A 22,374-nucleotide genomic window follows, 5' to 3' on the forward strand; every position below is an offset into this window, starting at 1 on the left:
GCGCGGGGTAGTTGTGTGTGTGTATGTGTGTGTGTGTGCGCAACATGGTTTACAGCTTCTGCACTTGTCTTATGCAGCAGTTTCTATGGAATAAAAAAACATGTACATCCATAATGACTCTAATTTGATTTTCTTATTTGATATAATTTGTTTACATTCATGTCACAGCTGATCTCATTTAAGAGGAAAATAGGGTAAACATTCAAACTAACAGATATTGCCATGAACTCACTACATTGATGATTTCCATTAAAACAATATTTTTATTGTATTAGAAGTTTGCTGAAATTGTGTCTTTAAAAATGTAAATGAGGTATCATCTTACTTTGTCTTAATTCCAGAACATAAATCTAAAAACTGGATAAAGCCAAGTTCAAAATAATGGGGTTGTATAGTTTACATATTATAGTCAAAGGTTTTTACAGAGGGAATTCTGGATATCTCTTTGTATCACTCCATAAATAAGACAATATTGTCAGCAATCATAAAAATTAATCCCTTTTGGCCATGTTTGTGGGAATAAAATGTTGTATAAATCAGACTATGAATGATGAGCAAACCCCTCTGTTAAAACCTTCATAATATAGACTGGGATGTTTGGTTCATGTAAGTCCTACTGAAGTGGAGATTTCTGGCTCAGAGTCTGAGAAAAAAATAATTTTAAAGATAATTTATATTTATAATTTTGAATACACTGCAGGGTAAAAATTTTAACGAATTGATATCAACTTCCCCAGTTGATTACTTACATTAAGACAATTGTTTTTTGCATTACAGGCAACATTTCTGCAATGTTATGTTTGAATATGCTAATTATGCATTATCTAATGGTTACTTTTGGTGAATTTAGGAGAAACCTACAGATTCAAATAGACAAAGTGATGAAAAAAAAAACATCTAAATGTGTGATTAAGATGTTTTCCGTGTTAAACCTTTTGGAGATTTGGGGCTATGTTTGGGCCTGGAGTGTCTCACCTTTAGGTGTAATTGTGCATGCTTCTATGAGATCTAAATGATACAGAAACACCTGCTAATTGCATTAGAGTTCTTTTTATTTATTTTTCATGGGAGGATGTTCAGGAGTCCTTCAGCTTCTCCTTGGCTGCACACAAACATGTGGTAAGTCTCTACTGACCCCTGCTGGCTGCTGCAGACGCTGCACATTATATCCCTCTACTGCATATTAAAGCCCGAGGCAACAGCAAGGCACACAACATCCCAATTACAAATATGTAAAAAAAATTATACATTGTGTTATTTGATAACCCAACAAATAAAAAGCTGAAGTGAGACAACTTAGCATTTGGAGCGGGAGCATCTTTGCTGAATACGCTACATGTGGGATGTGGTATAAAAGGTTTATCAGACTATTTGCCTTCTTTTTCCTATTTATCGTCCGCCTGGTCTCCTCTTATAACAATGCATGTATATTTCCAACACTGTAATGCACATACTTGCATGTATTTTTTTCAGGACAAACTGGGCTATGTCTGCTGTATGGAGTGATGTCACGTGAATGTATGAATAGTTCTATGAACCTAAATATTTTAAAAAAAAAGTTAAAATAGAAATTGAATGTCACAGGTATCTTTTAAAAAAAGGAAATGGAAATACATGAGTAAAATAAGCTTTAAGTACCTCAAAATTGTACTTTAGTACAGTACTTAAGTAACTAAGTACTAAATGTACTTAGTTACTTTTCACTACTGACTACAAGTGTACTTGATGATGGTTTGTCAATTCGGATTTATTGAATAGGAAAGTAAATAAAAAACTTGTTTTGCATCTGACTTTAGAATAACCCCTTTATAAATGACATGTATAGGGCTATACTAACATGTGGTGGTCTGTATAAAAGTGTAAAAAAAAAAAAAAAAAAAAAAAAGAAAAGAAAAGGAACCTACATCTTCACGGGAACAAGCTAAAATGGTCCAGTGGGGATTTCCCTGTGAGTGCCGTCGTTAACGTGATTAGGTTGTTGCCCATTTCTGCATCAATGCTGTCAACACATCCGGAAACGTACTTCCGTCCTTAAAAAGAGATGTAACTTCAGTGAAGTCGGCACAGTGAGAATACACACTTTTAAAGACCATAAATGGGCTTCACCTCCGGTTCGATTCCACTCAGCTGAGGCAGTGATGCGCTGTGCTAGGTTCAGGGGCACCGACTATTAAAGCGGAGGTTACTGCTCATCTTTTGACTGTAAATATATTTGAGGACCACTGCTGCTAAGTTTTTTTTCTGTATCAGCTGTGGATTAACCGCTGAGCTCCATCTCTGCTGTGAGGGGCGGGGTCAGTTTCTCTGTATCCGTCACTGGAGGACGGAGTGCTCCCTCCATCCATCCATCCATCCATCCCTCCATCCATCCACAGCAGGACCCCGGTGATGGCGGACCCCGCAGATGAGACCACCATCAAAGTGGTGTGCCGTTTCAGGCCGCTGAACAGCTCTGAAGTGGCCCGGGGAGACAAGTACATCCCGAAGTTTCAGGGGGATGACTGTGTGCTGATGGGGGTGAGTGTGCTTCTCTATTCAAAGCTTAGAGCTAAACTATTCTTCCACTTTTCATTAAGTAAAAGTCAGAAAAGTATCATTAAAGTGTTCCTAAGTGTAATAATTCATATTTTGGATAGTTGTTATCCTTTCTTTGGGTTTTAAAATGTCTCTCTTGGTGTCACAAATACCAAACATAACCTTTAAAAAGTGAAGTTAAACGTACAGTTAAGTGCTTTAAGCCCAGGGGGAAAACGTGGAGCAAACTAAATACAAAATGCAAACAATTTAATGTGACTTGGCTAAACATCAATTAGCATGTACATAAATCGGTAGGAATCACTTTAGCTGTAAACAAAGAGCACCTTATGCAAACAAACCATTGTTCTCTCGTCTTCTTCTTGCTTGTTACTATAACTTTATTGTCGTGTGCCTTGGGTGAGGTGTAATGTTAAATGAATTAGTTTCTCCAGAGGGTTGATAAACCTGGACTTCTCCTGAAAGTTGGCAGCAGTGTGGTGTCAAATAAAAAGACACTTTAGTGCCAATTTATCAACCTCAGCTTTAGGTTGTAAAACTAAATAAAAATGTCCGTTTTCCCAAAATTTCATCCGCTTTGATGAATATGAAAAAGGTGTGAATCATGTTCCATGGCCTTCACAGTCACCAGATCCCAACACAAGTGAACAACTACAGTGTGGGACATTTTTGAACTCTTCACCTCTATCAGTTGAATCTTTATATGAGTATAGGCCAGCTTTTATATATAAATATAGCAGGGGTTGCATAGGCCTATAACTGGTGGTCATTACGGGTGTATCCATTTCGGTGTGAAAAAAATCTATTTCCTTGGCAAACTACAACTCCTGATGTTTATGACTATTGAAAATAAAAACAAAAATGAATGGCTGCTTTGTTCTGTCACATTAACTCCCAGTCATAGGCCAACTGATAACCACTTATGTCATGTGGAAAAGTGTTACGTTCGGTTTCCCTGCCCCGTTAAGTGCAGATCATATCTAAGAAAGCATCAGGCCAGACCTCAGATATAAGTTGTTTTTAGTTAAAATAACACAATGAACAAAAGATTCAGAATATCATCCACATTTTGGAAAATGTCTCCCTGCCAATGGGTAAACTGTGTGTTCGTTGCTAAATAGCCAGTATTTCACATTTACTGGAACTGGAATCATAAGACAGCATTACTTTATGTACTAGTTGTGCGTTTAACTTTAACCACAACTATCAGATATTCAGCCCAACAGCAAGTCGAACTTTTGGATTCCCAAACAAGCGTTTTTGATCCCCATTAATACATTTAACAATAAAACGTTTTGGGTCGCAGTGTTGATAGTTTTGCTCTCAAACCTATTCTGTTTGATTGCACTATAATAAAGACACAAAAATAAACACCCTACACAGCATAGCATATTATTGGGTATTATTGCACATTATCAGACACTGATGATAGAGAACTTTGTGCTTATGTTTCTAGTGGTTCCTCATAATGTGACATACTGTGATACATTCCTGCTATTTAAACTCAGTGCCAAGGGGTATCTTAGCTTCATGACTGGGGCTGCACATAGTAAAGACTTTATCTCACTGACATTAACCTGCAAAGCAACCGCTGCTGCCGAGCTAATGGCATCAGCGCTGTGCCTGTTTGGCTGGCAGCGGGGGACTGCAGGTTGCAGCACGGGCCAGGAAGCACATTCTGCAGTGCACATACAGTAATCTGCTGCTGGTGAAATCTATGCGAAGAAGTAATTGCAGCTTTAAATGTTTTCAGTGTTTGGTCTTTGATGTTATTTGAAAACCACTTTGTAAAGTGGCAAGTAAAAACTGAGGCCAACTGGAAAAAAAACATTAACCCTTAATAGTTACCGCAAATAAAAAACTAATGTTAGCTAACATTAGCCACCAAACGCCGGTGGTCATACCAGACCAAGCAAGACTGCAGCGGCAAAAGCTCAGAGTGTATCACATTGAAAACGGCTGTGTTTTTTATTTCTCATGGATCCAACTATTCATCTGTAAGAAGAAAGTTGTGTCATTTATTCCCTCAAAAGTATCATGGTGTTAAAAAAGCAAATCACATCCATGTTAGCCATGTTACACATGTCTTTCATTAATAAACAACATGTTAAACTCAGAAGTACATCCCCTAGCAATCAAAAAAGGACTTGTTGAATTGCTTACATGCTCTGGCATTATAATAATCAATCAATCCTTTATTAGTCCCACAACGGGGAAATTTACAATTCTCTGCATTTAACCTATCCCGGAGGAGCAGTGGGCTGCTAAGAAAATGATCAATATGCAAAATGAATGTTACTTGTGCTCATTACTCCTCTTCACAGGGTAAACCGTACTACTTTGACCGCGTGTTCCAGTCCAATACAACTCAGGTGGAATTCTACAACGCCGTGGCTCAGAAGATTGTCAGAGGTAAGATGTACAGTAGTAGGATGCAGATATAGTCCTGAGTGGCTGAAGGCCCAAATCTCAATACTAAATGTCTCTTGTTCTTTGTCTTGGTGTGTACAGATGTTCTGGGGGGCTACAACGGGACTATATTTGCCTACGGGCAGACGTCCTCTGGTAAAACACACACAATGGAGGTAATATTTGTTCCCACCTTGTCTAAAAATGTATCAAAATGTGGTACTGGAGATACCTTCTGTAGCAGGAAGTACCACAGAGGAGGTTTGGAATACTTTTTCAGGTGTTTTAAGTTCTGCGGATTTTCAAAGGCCGATCAAACAACGATAGACGATTAATCGGCTGATTAGTTCTTTTAGATTTTTTGAGATTTTATAGAGGATTGCTCTCTGAAACAAAAACCATCTTCAAGTCTGTCGCCCCCCCTCTTTCGGTCTCGATGTACCCGTTCCATTTCATGGGGTCTTTAACAGTCGATTAGATTATTAGGAGTTAATCACATGCACACAGATATTTTAAACAAAAGCGGACGATCATGGAGCCCAGTTCCACTGATAATGATTGTAATGATGCGATGTAATGAATATTTTGATGAAGTTTGTGAAACGTCCTTTCAGTGCCAATTAATCGGCCAAACGATTGATCGGTTGACCTCTACTGTGGACAGATTGTGTGACAGCGATTAGCATCGAAACCCAGCAAGATGCAGTTACAAAACTCTACCTGTGTGTTGTTGAGATCAAATGAAGGTCGTCTTCGAAGATGGGTGTGGTCATATGGAGGGAGTTGGAAGTAAAGGGGTAGGAACATTTGGTGTTGGGGCTGGTGGGATTTATCGCGACATGGTATCTAGGTCACTGAACAAAAGTACAAAAAGATAGCACCTGAAAAAGCCCAACATACCCCGCTGTTTTGTTTTCATGTGTTTGTCTCCTAAAGGGGAAACTTCACGACACAGATATGATGGGAATCATTCCCAGAATTGTGGAGGACATCTTCAACTACATCTACTCCATGGATGAGAACCTGGAGTTTCACATCAAAGTACGTTAACCTCCCAATCGATGCTCCAAAACATCAGCAAGTACAAGTCATAATGATAATGACAATGATATTGATAATGTCAAGTCTAACTGGATGCTTTTTTCTCTGCAGGTTTCATATTTCGAAATCTATTTGGACAAAATCAAGGACCTGTTGGATAGTATGTCTCAATTCTCCTGTGGCTTTGTATCATCATCGTTCAGACATCGATGCACTCAGACCTGATGTCTGCTTTCCTTCTCCTCCGCAGTGACCAAGACCAACCTCTCTGTGCACGAGGACAAAAACAGGGTGCCCTATGTCAAGGTGGGACACATGTTGAGAAATGTTACAACAATGGGTACAACATTAGATCTATTTTATCTTTCATGTTGCTCTCAAGTGCACGTTTAATTTAAATAGTTGGACGGATAAAGAGGGAGTATTAAAAATACAAAAAAATAGCACGGCAATAAATTCACTCTTTATAACTCTAATCCCTCTGAAAACATCAGCATGTCCTCGTCCTATTCAGCTTATAATTATCTCTCTGTGAAGTCGGCCTTTTGAACACAGCGGCTTCTTGTGATTTCGTGTGTCTCCAGGGGAGTACCGAGCGCTTTGTGAGCAGTCCTGAGGAGGTCATGGACGCCATCGACGAAGGCAAAAGCAGCAGACACGTGGCTGTCACAAGTGAGTTCAGGCGCTGAGCTCCCTCGGGGCCTGCTGCCTCTCATGGGTTCAACCTCACCGCATCTCCTGACTGCAGTGAAACTCCCATTGGCCAAGACACTCTCTCTGTGCTACACACACAGAAAGACAGAGGAGTGAAGTCAGTGATTCATAAGAGTGTCCAGGAATAGAAATCCTTGATATGGCATACTGTGTATCAGTATGCCATATCAAGGATTTCTATTCCTGGACACTCGGTTTAAACTGTAGCTAAGCTGAGCTTAATTGTTGTCTTTGGTGCATCCTCTGAAAAAGCTCTGATTTCAGATGGCTTTTTTTTTTTTTGCATCAAATATTTTTTTTAATAATAAGCTTGTCATCATCTTATCACAAAAATAAGACAATAGCAAGATATTAAAAAAGTAAAGAGTGTTAGGGTCAGCTATTCCTTATTGAGCCTTATAGAGAGTTGAAGTCCCGCCCCATTTGGTGTTCTCCATTGGTCCCTTATTTCAGAAAAAATATGTACATTAGTCAATGGTGAGAAGCAAATATTATTTAGATCCTGTTTTTGATTTAGCCATTTATTACACATTTAATGTTTGTCATAGATTTGTCATAGTATTATATAGTTTTATTATATAGTACCTTAGTTTTGTGGGTAACTGATCAGTGAACTACATCTGTAGGTTTGCACAATGTACGTCACTAGTTTAATCATCTATATCCAATTTATCTTATCTGTTGTGTTTTATCGAGCAACTCTTTTTATCGACCCGGGAAGCAAAGAACAAGCGAGACCTCGTTGTTGGTGTGAGAACTTTAGGTACCAAACACACGGGCACCGAGCTTCAGAGAGAGACGTAGCTTCAGAGAGAAAATGAGACTTTCATGATGTGCCAAGTTATCTCTTAAATTGACAAACATATGTGTAATCAGCCCCCTATCAATATGAATAGTATTATTAATATTAATACACTTTTAATTTAATATGAACATTTATAAGAATAGAATATTAATAAGATTATTATTACAAATATTAATATTATTGTTTGTATTGATAATACAAACTTTAGATTATTATGATCTGAATTACAAATATTTTGTCATAAATAATTCAAAAAGGTATGATAAGCACTTTACTTATTTTGTTTCTGTGTGTGTGTGCTCATCTGTCTGTCAGACATGAACGAGCACAGCTCCAGGAGTCACAGCATCTTCCTCATCAACATCAAGCAGGAAAACTCTCAGACCGGACAGAAACTCACCGGGAAGCTGTACCTCGTCGACCTGGCTGGGAGTGAGAAAGTGCGTTTCCATCCTGCACTCATCCTCCAATTCCCTCCTGCATCCCAGTTTTTGAAAAGCTTACATTTACATTCATTGTAATTACTTCTTTGTAAAGTGCAATGTGTAAGATCTGGCCACCGGCTTCAAACAACTAGGGGGCAGCATTTCCCCCCTACTACTGGGTCCATAAAATCGAAATTTAAAGTCATCCGTTATAAAAATAAAAAAAGCCTACTACTAACTGACAGCAGGGCAAAAATACACCAAATTCAACCAAGTGCTGAGACTCTGACAGCCGGTCAAAATACCACTGCAATTTCATAATCTTCACATGTGGCGTCAGGATATATTTTGTTAGCTGTGCCACTTACTGGAGGCTGTACAATCTGTATGTTTCGGTAGTTTACTAAATTAAAGTGGCCATACTTTTGTTTTGTCCTTCCCTCAACAAGAAGACTCCTTCGGCGGGAGGAGAGCGGGTTGCTCTGGAGACGGACCTTCAGTTAGCGGCTGTGTAGCAAGTGGAATTCAGCCAGTGCTAACTTTGTATTGCTGCCATACCACAGGTTGAAACCAGTGCTGCAACAGCCTGCTGATACTACCTATGCTCGGGTTTACATTGGCTGAAGGCCAGTTGCTACAGCTAACCGCTAACTGAAGGTTCGTCTCCCGGGGCTGCCACCCGTTGTCCTCCCAGCTAAGTATTCTTCTGGTGGCGGAGAAGACGAAATGCAGAACAGTTGTTTTTTTGTTTTACAGTTTCTGCCACTTTGGTATTAATTCAAATAAACAAACTATTAAAAACGTGCATGGACACTGTGGCTTTAAGTGATTGTCAAGCCCTCTGGGCAGCTCTGCCTCTTTGTCGAGGCGAGGCGAGGACAAAGAGGCAGCGAGTAGACTGGAAGCTACAGCAACTCACTATCGCCTCTTGAGGTAAAAGTGGTATTACAAGACAGGACGGGCCGGGGCTAGCTGGTTAGCGTGCTTGGTTCAGTAGAAATCTCTGCAACACGACACATAGACGTCTATGACATTACCCCAACGCTGTAACCTATGAACAATCTAATGATAATGTTAATTCATTTTGTTATTGTTTAAACTACAATCCTGGCTAGATCTTACATGTTGCACCTTTAAACTTGACTCTCCAGATGTTGGCAGGCCTTTTCCTGCACAGTTTACTTGCCTGCATTGAATGGATTTATAAAATGAAACATTAATGACACACTGCTGCGGCTGCTTCCTTTCAACAGGAGAACACTGCAGTAATCAGTTCATCAGTATGTTAATAAGACAAGGATGGCACTAAGCTCCAGAAAAACATGCTTTGTCAGCCTTTTCTTTATTAATCCACTTGTTGTTCAAAAACTCACTTCCCCATCATCTCTCTTATTGTGCTTTTTGACAGTTTTTGATCCGAATGATCCATAACAGTGTTCTGATGATGCAGTCTGGCTCCGGCCTCACGATGAGAACGCTCCTGTGCTTGTGTGTTTCACAGGTGGGTAAAACGGGAGCAGAGGGAACAGTATTGGACGAGGCCAAGATGATCAACAAGTCCCTGTCTTCACTGGGAAATGTCATCTCAGCTCTAGCGGAGGGCTCGGTGAGTCAGCCAGCTCTCTACTAGGGGATGTTTGGTTTCCGGGGCGATTGGTCCTGTGCTCTCATTGTGACTTCCGTTAATTAACCATTTTTCATATATCCACTGTGCAAAGGATTGTGGGCCAATATAACCAGAAATGCCAAATGTGACCGGATGCAGTAACATCCTGGTATTTCTGGTATTTCTGGCATTCTGCATTTGACATGTTATGCATCGGGAAATATAAAATCCTTTCCTATAAAGGATATAAGCTTGGCCATCAGTTGAGGTTTTTGTATATATATTTAAATAATGAATGATAATAGCGTATCATCTAAAACTTATATATTTGAAAATAATGACATTATGCATTATTCTGTTAATTAATGACCCGAGCAGGATTGTAATGTGTGTCCTCTGTCAGAGCTACGTGCCGTACAGAGACAGTAAGATGACCAGGATCCTGCAGGACTCCCTGGGAGGGAACTGTCGGACCACCATGGTCATCTGCTGCTCGCCCTCCGCTTTCAATGACGCTGAGTCCAGGTCTACGTTGCTGTTTGGACAGAGGTACACACACATATCCAAAAACTGTGAACCACTCTGCAAGGGAATCATGGGAATCATTTTCCTGCTTGGTAACGTGAGGACAGTCCAGACCTTCAATATTTTTTGCAAAACTAGTGAAGATTCTGTTGCATCCAACCACCCGTTTGTTTTTTGCAGCCAGGTAAAGTGTATTCCATTTCAAGTTGAGGATATGAGAGGAGAACTGTAGCAAATTAAAAATTTTCATAACTAAATTATTATACACAAAGACAAAAAAAAAACACCCTTACCCACCACAGCATAGGTTTCTACAATTGGCATGTTTTTGTGGGAAGCCAGTGGGGGATCAAGTTTTGGGTGCCAGGGATTGGTCACAGCGCCTTTACCGGAGGATGAACTAATGTGCTTTTCAAAGACTGTTTCAACTAGTTTGCAGCCTTATTTTTATAAGATAAGCGAAGCTAAGATAACCACCTTGCTTTAGCTTCGTATTTAGCTTTCATACGTGAGAGTGGTATGAAGTAGAAAGTAACTATTCCCAAAATGTCAAACTATCCCTTAAACGCCTTACTGGCAACCACATGTTTGTCTGCAGTAAGAGTTCTTCTTAATAAGTGGTTAACATGCCTGTTAATGATAAAAGGCAACCATCTTTAGGGTAAAAACAATGACTGTGAAACTGCAGCCCTGTCAGCGTGCACTGCGGTGAAATCAGTGCCTGGTCCTGGTGATATTATCTTACTGTTCCCCCAGGGCAAAGACCATCAAGAACACAGTGACCCTGAACGTGGAGCTGACCGCGGAGCAGTGGAAGAAGAAGTGGGAGAAAGAGAAGGAGAAGAACAAGACACTGAAAAGCACCGTCACCTGGCTGGAGGCCGAGCTCAACCGCTGGAGGAGCGGTGAGGACTACGCCGTCAAATAACGTCTCACATTTCTATCTGCTACATGCACTGCATTATGACATTTAAACAGAAGAAACTGGGATATATTTTTAAAATGTAATATAATAGAAGTCGACCTACTTGTTCATTGAATATATATAGGAATCTGCCATAGGCTGTAAATGAAAGATAATCATGACTTATTTTTTAAATGGTTTGGATGAGATGGAAAAAAAGCTAAAAACAAATGAAAGCTTTTAGAAGTTTTATCACTCAGTCTTCCATCAAAGAACTGAATCCCACATTGGTCCCATTTTGGACTTGAAAAGGACTCACATTAAGAAAGAGTTCTTTATTTCCACATCAGCATGTCTGGTGTAGTTCTCTAAGCATGATGACGCCTGCATTACATAAATCTAAGGGCAGGAGAAAGCTAAAGTTGTCACAGGTCTCCCTGAGGGAGATGGAGGGGAAATCACAGACACCCACAGAGACTTGAGCTGATGTCACTCTCCCCCCCCCTTGCAGGAGAGTCCGTGCCGGTGGAGGATCAGTTCGATAAAGAGAAGGCCAAAGCGGAGGTCCAGGCCCTGGACAGCGCGCTCAACGACGATAAGGCGGCCCCCGCACCCGCCCTCAGCACCCTCCCTGGGGTCAAACTCACCGAGGCGGAGACAGAGAAGTACGGGGTCGAAATGGCCAAGCTCTACAAAGAGTTGGATGACAAGGTGAGGTGGACACACACACACACACACACACACACACACACTCACACACACACACACACACACACACACACACACACACACACACACACACACACACACACACACACACACACACACACACACACACACACACACACACACACACACACACACACACACACACACACACCAAGCGTTTCTTCGTGCGTTGAGTTCATGCGTGGTTTCATTGATCATGTCAGAATAATGTTATCGATCTCAGGTGGTAACAGTTAATCACACGGAGAATGAGAGAGAGCGAGTCTTTCTGAATTGGACAATACATCAATGTCAGGTACAACAATGCATTAATACATGAACATAACGGAGCTCCTGAAATATAAGATGTGACTGAACAAATCAGATGTGTGGCATTAATAAATCAGTCCCAATAATATCTCTTAAAATAACATAAAAACACAATATATTGTGTTTTTTTATTATGATTATGCTGCACATGAAATACCACCATCCACTGTCTATACTGATTCCTCAAGTGATATAAGGTGGATACCAGTACATGCAGATAAAAATGTATCAGGGTCCTCAGCAGATCTTAATGGTATTAACAGCTTACTGATACACTTAACTAGACAACCGTTTAGACTAAAATATGCTAAATTCGTTTAATAATAACTGGATGAATCATTTTACTGCATACATTTATTCTGTTATTACATTTATTAGTTGTTTTTGGTGGTGGTTATTTGTGTCATGCATATGCACGAGCCCAGCCAAACACATTGATTTAAAGAAAATAGACCGTTAGGGAAAAAAGCAAGAACTCCATTCTAATATATTATATTGCAATTAATTACCAATGCTGCTCAGAGTTATTGAAGTAATTTGACTTGGGACTGACTTGGGACTTTACTTTTGACTTGACTCCGACTTGACTTTGGACTTGACTTGGGACTTAACTTGGGACTTCTTGGTTCTTAGACCTTAGCTGTGATTTGAGACTTACCTTTGACTTTAAAAAAAAAATGACTTTGTGACGTCTCTGCAGCAAATATTTGATTTCAACTGTGAAGCAACGTTTGCCAGTAAAGAATATAATTTCTCACATAAAACATTTCATCGCCAACAAAGAAGTTTGGATAATCGTCCAACAACCAGAAGAGTTTTTCCCAATTTAATCACCATATATTGAGCAATAAAATATAAAGCTTGATTCTTCTTCAATCACCTAAATCAAGGCCATCCTTCTACATAAAACCTGCATGTTTCAACAGCTGGCGGTGGTGTAACTGCGCATGCAGAGATTTCACTCTACAGCTGCTGTTAGTCACAATGTGTATCCTGTGTTAAAAAATAAATGAATCGCACAAAATGAATCTTTCTAATGTCACGATCAAAGCTGATTGTTTGAAAATGGTAAAATGTATTAATAATCTAAATAATGTATAACTAATAAGATAAATAGTATAAATTAAGGATGTAATATTATACATAAAAATTCTAATTTGATTCCCTTCTTAGATGTAGTGTCTCTATTGGCCAGCAGATGGCGTGATTGGCTGCTAATCAGTATTGCTGGTGTTTATGGTGGAAATAAACAAGTGATGCATTATAATTTCCTATTTCCTCTCTCCTCTTCCCTGTCCTCATGTTCCTCCAGGACGACGAGATCAACCAGCAGTGTCAGCTGTTGGAGTCGCTGAAGCAGCAGATGTTGGACCAGGAGGAGGTGACACAACTCCCCTTCTTCCACCTTCCTTTCCTTCCTGAGTCTCAGCCCCTCCAGCTGTTCCTGTTAGCACAAACCCAGTCTGACAGCTGATAGCAGACCATTAGTATCCCCGCAGGAGAGGTCAGACTGCAACGCACACTTAGAAAGCAACAGTGGATCCTTACAGATTAAACACAAGTTGTTTTTTTTAGCTGGTACAGAAATGTATTTTGTAGATCCTGTTAAGAACTTTACCCTTTCAGCCCCTTCCCTTTCCTAGGCTGAGCATCACTGTCTCATCTTCTCTCCCTATCCTCCCCCGTAGCTCTTGTCCTCCTCCCGCCGCGACCATGACACCCTGCAGACAGAGCTGAACCGGCTGCTGTCGGAGAACGAGGCCTCCAAGGAGGAGGTGAAGGAGGTGCTGCAGGCCCTGGAGGAGCTGGCCGTCAACTACGACCAGAAGAGTCAGGAAGTCGAGGACAAGGCGCAAGAGTTTGAGGCCCTCAGCGAGGAGCTGAACGAGAAATCGGTACTTTTATATGATTCCATTGGAAATAATAGCACCTTGTAATGTTTGTATTCATTTTTATTTATCATCCACCACCAGAACTCCTTGGCTTCCATTGACTCTGAGCTCCAGAAGCTGAAGGAGATGACCAACCACCAGAAGAAGAGGGTGACTGAGATGATGTCATCATTACTCAAGGACCTGGCTGAGATAGGCATCGCCGTGGGAAGCAACGACATAAAGGTTACCAGCCGTGGTGATGAGGCACTGTTTCAAATTCAGAAATAAACCAGAAAATAAGAATAATTTAGAATTAAGCAGAGGAACAATGGCCAGTTGAAACAAAAATGACGTGCTGATTTCAATAATATTACCATAGCAGCCTGTCAGATATCAGTCTGCCGACAATTTAGCATCCGGGGGCAACGGCCAATATTTCCGGGGTTCAGGTGTATCCAGCGTATACCAGGCCAAAACTTCTACTTTGTGCTTAATCATAGTTTACAGTCTAATGAGCAACTTCAGACGTGAGAATGAATTTGGAGAGAAACAACGTCTACAAATGGATTGTCCTGCACCTCTATGGAAACGGCACAATCATGGCTAAACGTAGAGAGCACGAATATGCCTTTTGAGCATTATAACACAGTTGTAACTGCATGCATCATTATAAGAAAAGAAAGGCAAGTTGAATTTCTTTGATCATTTATTTTACATAAATTGGGAAACAGTGGTATCATATTTCCAACATTTCTTCCAAGGGAAAATTGAGGCTCCACGTGCTGTACACATTTAACTAATCACATTTTTCAACCTTTTTTTGTAAAGTTACTTTTGCCTTGTCATGGTAGTGTTTTTTACAAGATCTGGTTAGTGCAGTTGATTTTAAATGAGACATATAAAGGAAAGGGATTTTGATGAAATATCACAAATTTAAGCTTCAAATTGGTTGCTTTTCCTGTCGGATGCGCTTGTCACAAATGTTGTGTTCAAGGACCTTGAATGTCAAAAATTCAAAGATAAAGTCTGTTTTAACAGCTTTTAGTAAGGTAAACTGTAATTTGGGCATTTGCAAATAATACAAAACATGCTTTTTCAAACCTGACAGCAATTTTTAGCTGATTAAAAGCTAAATTGTTGTCAGAGGTTAGCCAATGGGTTCCCAGGTGGCATTTTGGCCAACTAGTAAGAGTACGCTAGATTAAAAAAAACAAAAAACACCCAGTTCAGTGTTGCAAACTCTTTTCCAATGAAAGTAGCTAGCAACGCCACCACTCTGATGTATCATTTTCTATTGATGCTGTAATTTCTCTGTAGATGGGTCTTTCTGTATATTTAGCTGTATTAGTAGGTCAGTGGTTTTTTGGTGAATCATTGATAGAATTGTGTAAAAATGGCATTCATTTGAAAGAAAATGTCTTACATACAGACAAAATGACAAAAACAAAAACATGAAGCACATCCTCTTAGCCCTCATTACTGTTTTCTGACCTCAGCAACAAGAGAGCAGCGGCCTTATTGACGAGGAGTTCACCATGGCCCGTCTCTACATCAGTAAGCTGAAGTCGGAGGTGAAGACGATGGTGAAGCGCAGCAAACAGCTTGAGAGCTCCAAGGCCGAGAGCACCCAGAAGATGGAGGAGACGGAGATGGAGCTGATTGCCTGCCAGCTCCGAGTCTCCCAGGTAACCACTGCTGCCTCTGCCATAATGGATACCCGTCACCATAGTGACAAATGTGGCGGTTAAATAAAATGGCATATCATGTGGTCATCAATCAATCAGCAGCTTAGCTGGTTGACAGGTTTTTGCATGTCTTTGTTCTGGGTTTAAAATCTGTGTGAGTTTTAATTACGCGTGACAGTTTATAATGTTTTTTTATGTCTTTTTCATTTTCCTGTCGTTGTCCAGCATGAAGCTAAAATCAAGTCGCTGACAGACAACCTCCAGAATGTGGAGCAGAAGAAAAGACATTTGGAGGAAAACGTGGACTCTCTCAATGAGGAAATAGTCAGGATCAAAGCCCAAGGTGAGCATCACCCACAATGCTGTCTGTAATGGTCTTCTTGAGAGCATTTCAGCTTGAAGTATCATGTTGAAAGAATTTTGGTACTTAAATCAATGGACTGAGCGTAAAAAAAGAACCAGACTTGTTCAGTTGTTTGTCTTTAAGGAAAACAGTCTTTGCCTGTTTATTGTGCAATTTTCGTGCTTTGTCAGTATTTTTTAATTTTTTTAAATACATGCTCTGCCAATCTTTAAAAAAACGTTAATGGTAAAGGTAGTATTTCTGAACATTTTTTTCAAAAGTTATTAGTCGTTTAACTATAAGTAACTATGATAAGTTATAAGTAATGTTATTCCATTTTATATTTGTTGAAATTATTATTTTGTTGTCATTTTATCTGACATTTAGTGGATGTTTTCTATGAAAATATGTCATTGATGAGGTTAATCCAGGTGGATACTCCTACTATTTAACACAGCCTCATTTAAACACAATAACACAATAACAATTATGGACATTGACATCTTCACGCCAGCATTTTAACCTCTATTTCACTTTTGTGGAGTTGAATAAGCAGACGTGTTCTTTCAATGTAAATTGAAATATTTTGTTTGATAGAGGCTAAGAATCTTCTAAAAAAAAGTCAGTTGCAAAAAAACCACAATAAAACCCTACCATTTTCATTGCTTTTCCGAGTTTGGACTCCTAACTGATGCAGTGTTCACAGAATAATGATACCTTATCAGCTTGTCTCTTTCCAGAGAAAGTCAGCACCATGGAGAAGGAGAACGAGATCCAGTCTGCCAATGAAGTCAAGGTACCGCGTCACTTAAGAGTTGTCCCATTCGGGTGCAGTCTCCGGCCACAACATTGTGACCACAGCTGTGTGCTGCTTGTGTGTCTTCAGGACGCGGTGGAGAAGCAGATCCAGTCACACAGAGAGATCCATCAGAAGCAGATCAGCAGCCTGAGAGACGAGCTGGACAACAAGGACAAGCTCATGACGGAGCTGCAGGAGTAAGACAACAACATCTCCAAAGACTTTCTCTCTGTAAATGTGATGTAGAGCTTGCGTACTAATTCTGTTGCCGACGTTTGTGCAGTCTGAACCAGAATATCATGCTGGAGCAGGAGAGGCTGAGGGTGGAGCATGAGAAGCTCAAGGCTGCAGACCAGGAGAAGAGCCGCCAGCTACAAGAGCTCACGTAAATCTCCTCGTGTAGTTAATGGTCATTGTTTCACATAACACCACATGCAACAGGTTAACACCCATTTTACATTGTGCAGGGTGTTGCAGGACAGGCGGGAGCAGGCCAAACAGGACCTGAAGGGACTGGAGGAGACTGTGGTCAGTTATCGGCATGTCCATTTAAATCTGTGTTCCATTAAAGGGTGACTTTCAGGTAATATTCATTCTTCAATAATAGAATTGACCAAGGGACATTTAAAACATTCAGCTGCAACATTTCGATCCATAAACAGTGTCTACAATACTCTGGAAAAAGGACCAGAGTAGGGAATAGAGTATACCAAAAAGTGAAAAAAACATTGTGCTGTTGAGGTTCACTATTCTCCCACAATGCAATTTGCAAAGGATCAATTTTAATGAATGGGGATGGTGGTAATACGATTTCAGTGACACTTTTTAGAGAAAAAAATGATATTCTTGGCATATCTTTCTTAAGTTTAATTGTCATAAATGTTAATTTTGCTGTTTGATTTCCATTTCTTTCCTCTTAGTATAAAATTGTTGATTTATTTTACAATGCAGTAACAGCAAAAAAATAGTACACCACAAAGATTAGAATACTGTATACACTTAGTATGTAGCATAGATTTGGGTCACAAACAATGGATGTCAAATCAGGTCATGTTGGCAATTTCTGGTAAGAACAAAAAGATGAAAATCTCCTAAGGACACTTAATATAGAGAGATTATGCAAGCAGACCAATTTAATAGATTTTGACTTAAATTAGCATTTCAAATGGGTAATTCCAAAATAATTCTCAAAGGATTGCTACTAACCAATACATGCGCAACCGTCGCGAGCCATTGTAGAAAAATTACAAACGTCCCATCGGAAAAAAAATGCATATTATCTGCAAATGGTTACAGTGAAATTTAATTCTTTGAATCACTTTGAAGCAGCGGTATCTTCTAGATGTGAGGCCAGATTCTAAAGTCTGAACCCAGGCAAAGCAGGCACCCAGACTTATAGGCATTTAGCCTCTTTTTGCTGTTGTTTTGTGTCTCTTTGTCTAATTGTTTTGTTTTTTTGTCGTTATTTTCTGTCTGGTAGTTTTTACCCTTTTTGTAGCCATTTTTTTGTCTCTTTTTGATAATTTTCGTGTTTCTTTGTAGTTATTTCGAGACTCTTTTGTAGTTATTTTGTCTCGTTTTGGTTGTTTGTGTCTCTTTGTAGTTGTTTTTATGTCTTTTCTTGATCATTTGTGTGTCTCTTTGTAGTAATTTTGAGTCTCTTTGAAGTTGCTTTGTGTCTCTTTTTGGTGTTTTTTTCCCCTTTCTATAGTTGTTGCGAATCTCTTTGTTGTCTCTTTGTTGTCTCTTTGCAGCTGTTTTGCATCTCTTTGCAGTTGTTTTGGTCCCTTTGTAATCGTTTGATGTGTCTTTCTGGCTATTTTGAGTCTCTTCCTTGTTGGTACGTGTCTCTTTGAGGGACATTTTGTATGTGAAAGCCAGGGGGTCCCCTGACAATTTGGGCCCCTGTACCTGTACCTGGTAGGCCCCATTCAGTGATCCATCTATGATTATGTTCTGAGCGTTTGCTCTTCATTTTAAGTAAAACAAAGATAATTATTTTAACATAACATGGACAAAATCTTGGTTTAGTTTGGGTGAACAAACTCTTTAATGTCTCCTAACATTTTTTCTTTAAATCTGAATTGGGTTTCCCTCACACAGGCCCGAGAGCTGCAGACGCTGCACAACCTCCGGAGGCTTTTTGTCCAAGACTTGGCCACTCGAGTCAAAAAGGTAAAAGCCCTGACAGTATGAACAAATCCTCCTGTTCTCCTGAAGCTGCTCGTGGCACATCATCGCTGTGATCTGGTTTTGTGTGTGATTTTCATCTCCTATCTAGTGTGATATCACATGAACTCTCGTTGCCCCGACCACGACATTTACCTGGAATGGAACAAACACAGCCAATTCGCACTCATGCACCGGCTGCACTTCATTTAATTTGCACCATGATGAAATTTTAATGAATCCAGGGAACACAACAGAAAGTGCCTGCAATAAGTAGGCCATCTGATTCTTCAAAGGTAGCAGCTGTGAATTAGGGACCCAGGCTCTCGGCGTGGAGCTCGTCTCCAGCCCTCAGGCTGAGGCTTGATGAGATAAACAAAGGCAAATCAGAGGATATGCCATGGTGCTGTACCCATCTCAAATGTTCTACCTATCATCTAATTTAGCCACAAATGGGATGCTTTGGATTCAGGGGTTTGGGTTACAGACTTTTTACACGCTTGGTTGGAATAACTGAATGGGTGACAAATCCGTTGTAGCAGATAAATGAATGGAGACGTAAAACATGGATCAAATCAGTGTACCGATAAAGCTGTGTGTTGTGCTTCATTAGAATGCTAAGATGAACTCAGATGACGCAGAAAGCAGCAACGCCCAAAAACAGAAGATCTGCTTCCTGGAGAGCAACCTTGAGCAGCTCACCAAAGCTCACAAGCAGGTAGAAATATGTACAAGCACAAATTTACCTCAATGTTTCCTCCCACATAGAAGGGCTTTTCACCAGCTTTGTGTCTAAAGGCAACATGTTCTCTGTGTCTTGTCCCCTTTCTCTCACTCTTTGCGATATCTGTAGCTACTACGGGACAACGCCGACCTTCGCGGTGAGCTTCCTAAACTGGAGAAGCGCCTGCGGGCCACAGCTGAGCGGGTCAAAGCCCTGGAGGCGGCCCTGAGGGAGGCCAAAGAGAACGCAGCCGTCGACCGGAAGCGCTACGAGCAGGAGATGGAGCGCATTAAGGACGCTGTCAAGCCCAAAAACATGGGCAGGAGAGCCTCTATAGGTAGGTGGACACACATACACACTCATATATGGAACATATCTTGCACCGGATTGATAATCTTAAAAATGTGGTAATATGTACGTCAATATTCTAAAAAAATATATACAAATATATTCAGTATATGAGGTTTTCCAACGAGTCAAAAGACATTTTGTGAAATGCGCTTATTTGCTTTGCTCCCTAGAGTTAGATGAGAACATCTTAGCCTCTGTCATGTATGTGTGTTTTATATGGCATGGGAGTCAGGAGATAGTTAGCTTAGCTTAGCATTCAGGCTAGAAGCAGGGGAAAACAGCCTGCCTGGCTCCGTCTAAATTTCAAATATACCACTACTGACACCGTTAAAGTATTCTACGTCCTTTGTTTCCTCTAATTTCCAACAAAGAAATGAGAACTGTATGTGTATTCTGAACCACATGGTATGATAAACCTGCTCTCTGTATGTGACCCATGTTATCTCTCTGCGTCCAACCCAGCTAAGCCCATCAGACCAGGCCAGCTGCCGGGAGCCTCTCCCATGAACACCAGTGTCAACAGGTCCAACCTCATCCAGAACAACCAGCCTGCCGGCATAAAGGGAGGAGGCAACAGGTGAGAGGAGAATACACACTCTTCAGAGTCTGTGTAGTGCCCAGTGCCTGCTCCATATTAGCTGAATAAGTACACTTACTCACTCACTTACAGTTGTCAGAGACATTTTCATTCTTTTGAATTCCGTATCCAGGTAAATGAAAATGTACTTTACGTGTCCCCATGGGGAAATTCACGTTTTTCATACTTTTGTTATTTTTCACACACAGGCAAATTAATCATTGTGACGAGATGTCAGAATGATGGGAAGCCACAACACAACGCCTTTGGGGGTTCTTTGCCCTGCTCAAGGGCACCTCGGCAGTGACCAGGAGGCTAACTGACACCTCTCCAGACACCGGTCCCGCTTCATACCTAGTCCATGTCGGACTTGAACCACTACCCTTCAGTTTCTAAGACTTCCAGAAAGACAATATGTACATTAGGCAACAAATTTGTCCCCCAGACCGTGTTTTACATGTTAGTAGGGATATTCTAAGTTATTTTAGCAGTTTTAATCCTGTATTGCTTTCCTCTTTAGCAGAAACCATATCCCATATGAAATCAACCACGTGCAGCCTTGATTTTATACCAACTAAATTTCTCAAACAGGTTATTGACACAGTCGGGCCCAGTATTTTATTGATTGTTAATAGCTCGTTAGCAACAGGATCTATTCCATCCAGTCTTAAACATGCTGAGGTCCAACCACTTTTAATGAAACCGAATCTTGATGCCTTGGTTCTTAACAATTTCAGGCCTATTTCTAAACTTCCGTTTTTATCAAAAGTTTTAGAGAAAGTTGTTTCAACCCAACTTCTAGCCTTTATGGGTCTTAATGATGTGTTTGAGAAGTTTCAGTCAGGTTTGAGAGCTTTACACAGTACAGAAATGGCCCTCCTCAAGGTGTCCAATGACCTCCTTTTAGCAGCTGACAGGGGGGAGAGCTCCTTTTGGACCTAAGTGCAGCCTTTGACACGGTAGACCATGCCTTTTTAATCAACCGTCTTAAGAACTGGGTTGGCATCAAGGACTCTGCACTTAGTTGGTTTTATTCTTACCTCACTGACAGAACCCACTCAGTCACCATAGGTAATTACTCATCTTCTACTTCTAACATTACCTGTGGTGTTCTGCAAGGTTCTATTTTAGGTCCAATTTTATTTTCCATATACTAGGTCAAATCATCAAACGTCATAATGTCTCTTTTCATTGCTACGCAGACGACACACAGATATACCTTACACTGAAACCCGACGACCCAAGAAGCCTAGCTGCTATTATGGACTGTCATAAGGATATCAACTGTTGGATGGCTCAAAACTTTCTTCAACTAAATAATTCGAAATCTGAGATCATTTTATTTAGTCCCCCAAACCCCATCACTCCTATTGTAAATGCACTTGGTCCTCTGTCTTTAAATATAAAATCCGGCAAGGAACTTAGGAGTTCTATTTGATTCCGACTTCACTTTCTGTCAAAGCACTTTGTAAACCTTGTTTTTAAAAGGTGCTATATAAATAAAGTTATTATTATTATTATTATTATTATTATTATTATTATTATTATTATTATTATTATTCCTTTGCGCTGGTTTTCTTTTCTGGTCTCCAATACAGCTGCTGAGGACGAAGCACAGTCACCCAAACAACTAGCCAAAGCTCCAGACCCAGAGAAGCTTCATTCTAAAATATTGAACTTTTACCTTCAAACACTGCACCAATCTTCCAACATCAAAGTGTGTATATATTGTATATAAGTATGGCATGTACTGTGTAGCCTTTCAAACCTATGGCGCTTCAAAAAACCAAACACCATAAGTGCCTTGTAAAGTCAACACATAATGCAATAAGTTGCTCTGATGATAGCAA

At 40.2% G+C, this 22,374-nt stretch overlaps 1 protein-coding gene across 1 annotated transcript; it reads left to right on the forward strand.

The window, feature by feature from the left end:
- The first annotated feature begins 2,388 nt into the window (after positions 1-2,388).
- On the forward strand, positions 2,389-20,528 carry LOC129110696 (kinesin-1 heavy chain-like). The gene is made up of 25 exons (XM_054622868.1): positions 2,389-2,517; positions 4,860-4,947; positions 5,047-5,120; positions 5,881-5,985; positions 6,097-6,145; positions 6,236-6,291; positions 6,570-6,657; positions 7,820-7,944; positions 9,431-9,535; positions 9,939-10,084; positions 10,817-10,965; positions 11,476-11,675; positions 13,315-13,383; positions 13,691-13,897; positions 13,976-14,119; positions 15,373-15,561; positions 15,787-15,904; positions 16,645-16,700; positions 16,791-16,900; positions 16,987-17,088; positions 17,171-17,231; positions 18,807-18,878; positions 19,486-19,590; positions 19,726-19,933; positions 20,410-20,528. The coding sequence occupies exons 1-25, from the start codon at positions 2,389-2,391 to the stop codon at positions 20,526-20,528; spliced, it is 2,874 nt and encodes a 957-aa protein (XP_054478843.1).
- The last annotated feature ends 1,846 nt before the right edge of the window (positions 20,529-22,374 follow it).

Source organism: Anoplopoma fimbria, chromosome 21, assembly GCF_027596085.1.
Source record: "Anoplopoma fimbria isolate UVic2021 breed Golden Eagle Sablefish chromosome 21, Afim_UVic_2022, whole genome shotgun sequence".
NCBI lineage: Eukaryota > Metazoa > Chordata > Actinopteri > Perciformes > Anoplopomatidae > Anoplopoma > Anoplopoma fimbria.